The sequence below is a fragment of the Apteryx rowi genome, unplaced genomic scaffold (genome assembly GCF_003343035.1).
Source record: "Apteryx rowi isolate R43461 unplaced genomic scaffold, aptRow1 scaffold_118, whole genome shotgun sequence".
Taxonomy (NCBI): domain Eukaryota; kingdom Metazoa; phylum Chordata; class Aves; order Apterygiformes; family Apterygidae; genus Apteryx; species Apteryx rowi.
Window position 1 is genome coordinate 577,811 of NW_020447397.1, and position 8,789 is coordinate 586,599.

Here is an 8,789-nt window from a genome sequence, read left to right on the forward strand (position 1 = left end):
ACTTCCAAGTTAAGTGCTTTATGATTAATAATGTTTATAAAGCTTTTACTGTTCTCCTCCTTTCCAAATTGACTTTCAGTTACTTCTCTATCTTGGAGAAGAAGAAAATTCTTGATGTTCCAACAGCCTGTTGCCATCTGGAAGAAAACAGAAAAATGATTCCTTAAAGTGTGTGTTCTGTGCCATGTTCACTCATATACGTTAGCCTTCAATGTTAGAATAATCTAGAGAGAGAGAAGAGGCAATGAGAGGAGGCAATTCAATATTTTTGTTAGTCACTTTATTTCTTTATCAACTATAGAGATGTTTTATTTCAGTTTACCAAAGCAAAAGCTGTCAGGTGAAGAGAAATAGACTCAAATCTTCCAGTCCCAGGACACAACAGGAAGATGGGCTAGTTTAATTAACAGGTATAACCAGATGACAAAGTCAGCAGGCACATTCAGCCCTTGAGGTGTCATTTAGTGATGCCAACAGTGCTTTGATGCTAACCTGAGATGGAGACAGATAAATATATATCTGATTGACTCCTTTTTATTTGTTTAGATTTGAACAATACGAAAGCACAACTGAGCCAGTACATAATATGCCACGTAAGAAATAATTGATTAGCTCAGCTCAGCTGTATGTTGGATATACTTTCCATGCATCAGGCAAAATTTGCCAAGCTAGGCAAGGTTATATGTTTCTCTATATATAGTTTATGCTCATGATTGGTGTGACCTAATTTGCATTAGATAGCCCTTGCCAGTTAAGAACCTGAGTTGACTATATGCAATGCCAAATGCTATGAACTAGCCATATTTAAACACGCAAGTCTAACTTCAAATCTATAATTTTTCATCTCTCACTAAAAGTAAATAAATTATTAAGGAGGCAAATGAAGCTCTTTTTCTTAATCAGTAATATAGTAGGGCCATGCCTTAATTAAAAAAAAAAAAAGGTTTAGGTATGGTCTCTTTGTTCAGCACCTACCATGTTTTTGGGGTTTTTTTACAGAACACAGGAAACTTGGCAATTTGACTGTGACAGTGAAAAAGACCGTCCCTTCTCCAGAAGCCATACAGATCCTCTACCAACGCATGAGATATGAATATGAGTTCTATTACTATGTCAAAGAACAATTTCACCTGCTAAAGCGCAAGTTTGGACTCAAGTCTCATATCAGGAAACCACGTCCCAGACCCGAGTTCTTCATTCCTTCTCCCCTGGAAACAGAAGAACCAATAGACGATGAGGAAGAAGATGATGAAAAATGGCTAGAGGATATCTATAAAAGGTGATGAAAGCAAGAGCCATCCTTCTCTTCCGGTGACCCCTTCAGCTTTCTTAAGATTTTTTTAATTATTATTAAAAGTAATTCCTTAAGGAACTGAGTTAATGAGCAGCAGCATTTAAAACAGAACAAAGGAGAACATTTCCACATGCTGGGGAAATTGGGAGATACCTGGTTTTGCGGGTTTAATTTTATTATACTGTCTTGGCTCCATAGAATCCTCGCTGGAACATGGGTTAAGACAGAACTATGTATAGTCTCATCACAAAATAACTTTTGGAGTGCACAGTAGTGCTCTGTGCATCTGCAAAACATAAAAGAATAGGTTAGGCAGTATTGTGAAGTAAGTTTAGAGACTTCTCATCTCTTTCTCCAGAAACAAGTCTTCATTGCATAATGCTGCAGCATTAACAACCAGAAATGAGATGTTAGTGAGCCATTTGGGAAGAGTGCCTATTTCTAATTAGACAAAACTGGTGTTTTAGTGGTATAGTCAGAACCATTGTTACTGTCTGCACATCAAAGGATAACAGACTCAAAAGTGGATTAGACAGTGGTTTCTGAATAACTGTCTGTAGGAGGAGCAAGTATACTTTTTTTGGCAAATTAATATTAATTATTGACAATAAGGCAAGTTACAGGAACTAGAAGTTTCTGGTGAACCTGTCTTGTTCATAGAGTGGAAAAAGTTACCAGGTCAGTGAATGGCAAGAATGGATGAAAAGTCTGCAAGGCAGGGTTACGTGATTTGTAGAGTTTTGTTGCTGCAGTTGAGTGCATTTCTATTAGGCTGTAATGGAAAAGGTGCAGTATATGGTTTTTATCTTCAGGAAAATTACTTGTAGATCATTACTGTTACTATGGATCACAAATTTGAAGACATACAAAAAGTCATTCACCTAAGAAACTTAAATGATATGGAACGCCTATTACCATGAGTGACATTTCTGTGATCTCAGAATTCAGTTCTTCATGTCTGAAGCAGAATGCAGCTGCCCCACCAATGCAAGCACCAGATGTCAACTTTTAATATGGCTATAAGAAAGTTAACAATATGAAGATACACAACTTTTCCAGTTTAAATATTTCAAAATGATAAAACAAGGAAAAAAAAGCCATGCTCTGTAAAACCAAAGTCAGTTCAATGATAGGTTGTTAAGAGAGTCACTGTAAAGGTTACGCATACTAATCACTACAAGTATTATCAGTAAACACTAGAAAGTGGAATGGTGGAGGCTGGGAGGTGAAATGGGAGTAGCTCCAGTATGTGACATGCCGTTGTCTTTAAGGTAAGTGTCCCTGGGGTTTCCTGTGACTTGTGGGCTAGATGGCTCTTTGGCAGTGCGCCCAGACAGGTGACGTAGGACTGACAGATGCGCCAGCGGGAACAGGCAGAGCTCCTTGGCCATTTGCTCCACAGTAGGACAGGGGAGACCTCGGGGTCTCAATGAAGCCTTGACTTCTTGGGCACCGCTGTTGCCCAGAAGGAGCTGAGCAAGTAGAGGGGTAGTAGCAATAAATCCTGTCCTAGAGAACAGGAAAGAAGCATGGCAGCACCTTGTGAGGATGAATCCCAATAACACTTCTGGGGTAATACAGCTGTATCTAACTCAAGTCCTTTCTCAAACATCTACTAGGCAATTTTTGCTTCCTGTTATGTGGCTGCCTCAGCAGTGTGTCTGCTGTCTGCAAAATAATCCTTTGGTTTGAACTAACAAGCAAAAGTTATTTTGTGATGGATGAGGCATATAAACTAAGCTCGGATGTGCTTTTCAAGGGTTTCCTCTTCCAGGAGCCTGCTGGTAGCCAATAGACGTTATGGACCATCCTTATCACCAGTCAGTCTTTACTGTACTTACATGCAGAGGACTAAAATAAAGAAGTGTAATCGTGTTAAGACAAGATGCTAATTTACAGAAAATATTATAGAGAAGATTCTGTTCTCATTATTAACATCTCAGTTTCATGGTATCAATGCACTACCATGAGGGAACACATTAAAGAAAGCTGGAAATGGCACAGATAACAACTAACGTATTAGCTAAAATATGAATCTGCTGCATTGTATATTTTAAGTGGTTTCTATGAAATTACATTGAAAGAGTAATGATTAGTTTACACACTGTGGAATTGTTATATTTTGGAAAGAAAATTAATATTCTCACCTTTCAGAAAATTCTGTTTGAATCCTTTTTGCCAATATTGTAACAAAATAATCAGTCACTTAACACATTCACCCTTCCTGCAAGTTCACTGCCACTTACTGTAAAGTCTATTTTTATCTGTTTATTTAAAGGTATCTTCAGCCATCACTACTTTATAACCTAAATACAAAAACTGTTTAATGATTTACTCGCTAGGTTTTAATGTTGTTGTATTTTTCCTACCAATCAACCCCGCCTCTCCTCCCTGAATGGTACTTCATGAATTTATTTGGCACATAGCTTGTAAGATTCCTGGTCCTACAGCCCATTTGTCTGTTATTAAATATATTATATTTTACTTAATTGTTAAAAGGTACGTTTTAAGCTGGTTAATCTTTGACTTATTTATTGAAACTTTTCAGCACATTCCAAATTCTAAGTTGCTCAGGAAGAAGTTGATTTAAATGATTTTATTTTGGTCTGATGAATATTTCTTATTCAAAAAAAATCATTGTTTTTAAGCCTTTAGCCCACGACAGCTTTGTAGGAAGTGCCATGCATGTACTTGTAAATCTTTGTGGGAGAAAAAGGTGGGTGCTTGACATTTATGAAAATAAGAAAACATATGTGTACATTAGCTTAGGTATAAATGAAAGCAACCTATGTTTTGGGATGAAATATTCTTTAACTTATTCACTACCATCATCTCCTGAAATATAAACAAGCCATATGACTCTATTTTTCAGTCCAGGGATGTTGAAAATAAAACTTGTACATTTCTTCATAGCGCCACAGTCTACTTGCTTGCACTAGTTTTCTTGTCTGGGTATACTGGCTATGGGTAACACTTTGTTTGGAATTGCATCTAGCAGAACAGTATTTTATACAGCATAGTTTATTATCTAAAAGTCATACTTCAGCAGTGAGATTTGGACAGGTTGTTCCTGGGTTGTTCTATGTCCTGAACTGTCTGGAGGTGTGAGATTGAAGGCTGAATTATTTCACTCACCTGAGAAATGCAGTAAGTACCCAGAAATACACTGGGTCATGTGCTTTATTGCTGCTAAGTAGAAAGAAATTTTATGTAGAAGAGAAACAGCTTGGTCCCCATACACTGCATTTTACTAGATGTGCTGTTTGATAGCCAGGCTGAAAAGCTCCAATAGTCCAAAGCTATTTTATAATGTAAGAGAAACATCAGTGCTTTCACAGTAAAGAGAACATCAACCATTGTTATAATGCAGCATTCTGGAAAAAATAAATTTTAGTTTTAAGTTTCAAATGTCAGTGACAAATGGTGCATTTTTTTGTTCCTGTTTAATTTATTTCTTTTCCACACAAATTGTTCTGATGATACAAGACTGAGTCAGAGTTTCTAAAATGCGCTTATAAGTAGAGAAGTAGTTCAGCAGAGCTCAAGGTATGTGAAATCAATGGCATGTTTGAAGCATTTCAATTTGTTTACAGTTCTTTATCATTGGACCTTTTCTGATGAGTTGTTTGACTTTTGTAGTATAGTGTGGTATGCAGTACCATAAAAACACGGAACAAAATTACAGGTTTTAAACACTGGAGAACAGATTCATGGATTCCAGCCATTGACTTCTTCTTCCTTTCAATATTTGATGTAATTAAAATATTTAAAGTAAAGGTGCATTTTTTGACTGACAAGAAGAAACACAATGGATGCCAAATGGGATCCTCTTATCAAATGAAAAAAACATGGTCCACCTATTTTAAAAGCCATCTTATTTAAAAAATAAAGATCTGAAATTCCTAGTTAAGGATAATGGTACTCTGATGTTTTCCTCCATTTTAAGAAAGGGAACATCTGTGATGCTAGACCATTGCCTAAAACAACAGCAGCAACATTTTTGTGAGCTAGAATACTGTAATACAATACCACAGCATTCTTTTTGTTTTGTTTTTTTTAAGGAGTCAGCTTTTAATGCAAAAACTCTAGCAAATATATAAAACATTGTTGATCAATCTGTTCGCATGAGTCAAGACCAAGAAAAGAACTGAGCATTGTTTCAGTCAAACCTCCATAAATAGACTCCATGTGAGAAACAAGAAAGGTCTTACCAAGCCTTGAAAAATGACTGGCTAGTGGTATTGGAATCAATGGGACCACTTCTGCTGTTATACTGTAGTGTCCCAAGGGACTGTTTGTAAAATTAGGGTTTATTCAGGCCCCCAGAGGTATGGTGTGAAGCAGCCTCGAAGAGAATTCAGTGAGAAGCAGCCATTGCGGGGGGGGGCAAAATATTAGAAGTGGATGGGAAGGATCTTATTTTGAAGGTCAAAAGTTAAATTTCAGCTCCCCAGCCAGTGTAAACCAGTATAGGACCACAGGTCTGCTGATGTCTCGCTTACTTATAATTGGAAAATTGTCATATATTTTCTTCACTTTGTCCAGAAATTGCACTGCATGCCAAGCTGCAGCAGTGATGTGAATGAAGTGAATTTTTGTAGCTCAATTATAATCTTTTGAAAATAGGTCTGTGTGACACTGTCAAATTTTAAGAGCCCCAGAGGTGGGGTGAAGGATTGTTCTGGGGCAACGGGAGATTGGGCAGAGGGGAGGTTTTCTGCAAATATATTTATTTGGCCTTTCACACTCCATTTGGCTTTCAGCACAAATGTATCCCTCCATCTGGCTCTATGTTGTTTCCTGAAGAACATACTTTGGCATTAGTCAAATGGTAAGATTTGACCAATGGTATATTTGAATGTGGATTTTGACTATAAACATGTGGATTTCCTTTTCTGAGTGCATAAAGGAAGAATGCAAGTCTGTTTTTGTGTTTAACTGATTGTGGCTGTCATGAAAGGGTAAGTAATAACACTGGTGTCAGCCAGACATGGTAGGAGTGTGTTTTGTGCAAACTTTCCCCATCCTTCTGTTCCCTTCTTTGTATCCAATGGGCAAAAAGACAAATGGCRAAGAATTTTGCTATATGCGTAAATCTGCGTTGTGAGAAACAGAGATTAGCAAGAGTGCATAGAGGTAATGCTGCTTAGAGTGAAGAATAAAGGTCTAAAAATTAGGATGATATAGAGCATCCAGCAGAAGTGCTACACAGACTGCTCATTCTATGTCTTTAGCTCATCTGGAAGACCTGAGACCATGGTTTGAAATCAAATGCTGCTTCAGGTGTGATTTGTATTAAGTCAACATTCTTTCGGCTTTTTCCATGCACTTCCAAACCGCTAGCCTAAGAAACTTGGCAGAGTATAAGCACGTGGCCTATACCTTTAACTGATGCCCGGGAACTGATATGAGAGAGAGATTTGATCCCTCAGTAAACCTGTATCCAGGCTGAGTGCTAGGACTACCAAATCAGTCCTTCTCAATGCAGTGGTGCTGCTGATGAGCTTAATAATATTTAGTTACTGTGCCCCAAAGGAAAAGTATAACTGCAGTTTTCAAATACACTGGGCCAGGACAAAACAGGAGACTTCACACAGCCTCAAGGCTGGCGGGAGCATTGTTAGGCTGTGAAGGCCAATTGTATCTTCCCAGTTTTGAACTCCTGACTGTCCCCCATTCAGGTGCAGTAAAGAAAGAGGCCTATAGCCCTTGGCCGAATTCCAGGGTATGGCTTCCCATGGCACAAAGGCACTGCTCTTTTAGGAGTCTGCTATCTGCTTTTTGCGGTGGTAAACTCAGTGAATGAAGGACAGGGAAAAAATTGACCATAGTTTTTAGTCTCTCCTCTGGTTCCCAAAAGTAGACAAGACCCCCAAGATCGTGCTAGAGGGATTTACTTGAGAAGAAGTGGTAGTAAGGCACTGGGGAATGCCTGTGGGCTTTTTTTGTTTCCACTTTGTCCGCTTGTTTTGTATTTAAATAAAGCCAACCATAGACTGTATTTGGTGTATTTCCCAAGGTCAATCTATGGAGGATACTTCTGCAGTAGCTGCGTTGTCTGAACGTCTTTGAAAATAATTAGTATCTTTATCCTTATGATCTACAGTGGAGGTAAAGAAGTGCTATTGTCTCAATTTCATACATTGGAAATGGATACAGCGAGTGGGTAAGTAATATTCCCACACCACACAGGAAGGTTGTGATAAAACACAGATTATAATTTAGTTAAATGTCTTAAGCCTCGAACCATCTTTCCTGTTCTAAGAGGGGTCCTGGATTTTAGAAGGCAAAACAGGTACCATGAACGTTTTCAGTTACATGGTGTTGTCTCCTTTTGTCTTTCCCTTAGAACTATGCAAACTTCTCAGGTACCAGCCTCAATGTGAATGACTTTTTAGTGGTTCAGCAGACCATTTATGTCCTTTTGTGATAACAATTAATTCATAAACTTACCTATTTAGTTGAATAACAAACACCTGCAGATATGGCATGGCTATAAGTTAGGTTTACATTTGGGAAAGATGATCCTGTAGTAATTGGAATAGATAGGTGGGTGGGTGGATGGATGGAATCACATCTTGGAAAATTAGTTGTTCCCAAGAATACGGCCACATTTTCTCCCTAAATACATGGTGCTTGACGTCTACTTGAACACTTATCAAATCCCTGTTTGTATATGTGGTCTAGGTTGTTTTTCCTTTGTATTCCGATAGTGCTTAGAAACCAAGTATATGAAGTGGTGCCTTACTGTTCAGCAACCAGCACCAACATACAGCAAAAAGACATGCTTCTCACCATGTATCTGGTTGTTTGGTGTGTTCATAAAACTGTCAGAAAGGGGTATGTTCCTCTCAGCTGAGAGATCTTTGCTTTTCCCTCATCTCCTCCCGGTCCCTCCCTTGCTATGTTGCCTCAACAGTGCTGCACATTGTTAAAAGCTTTTGCCTGTGTCTGCTGGAGAACTTCTTAAGGAAGAGTGAACAAGCATGGCCATGATCCAAACTCTTCTGTCAAAGTGCCAGTACTTTGTGGAGAGCAAGAGCTGCTGAGCCTTGGTCTAAACTTTGAAACTGGGACAAGGCTCTTGAGGTTAAACCCACCTTGTAGGTGTTAGCTTCATTCCTCTTCCAGATCTAGTTTCTGCTCTAAGAATTAGGGCTAGTCTTGGCCTGTCTCTGTTGAAATAGCTCAGGCTTAGCAATGCCAAACCCATCTCTTTTGGCTTCAAGCTGAGATGCTGAAATGCACTGGCAGGTGGGTGCATCAGGATACAAAGAAGTCTCAGCAGTGTCAGTCCTCAGATGTGAGCACAGACACTCACTATTGGTGTCAGCAGCAGGCCCTGGAAGGCTGGTTTTGAGGGGGGGAGAGGGAAACAGAGCTAGTTTCTCAGTTGCAGCTAGCTGGTGGGCATTTCTGCCAAATCTCCTTTGGACGAGTTCATGCTAGTCCTGTCAGCACTTGCTGTGGGAAAAAGCTTTACTTCCTTCACTTC

At 38.9% G+C, this 8,789-nt stretch overlaps 1 protein-coding gene across 1 annotated transcript in view; it reads left to right on the forward strand.

Moving 5' to 3' along the window:
- UST (uronyl 2-sulfotransferase) overlaps positions 1-4,715 on the forward strand; it is a 174,515-nt gene extending 169,800 nt beyond the window's left edge. The window contains exon 8 of the mRNA XM_026083852.1: positions 1,000-4,715. Within this exon, the coding sequence (XP_025939637.1) occupies positions 1,000-1,283 (284 nt within the window). The 3' untranslated portion in view covers positions 1,284-4,715. The remainder of the gene's footprint in view (positions 1-999) is intronic.
- The last annotated feature ends 4,074 nt before the right edge of the window (positions 4,716-8,789 follow it).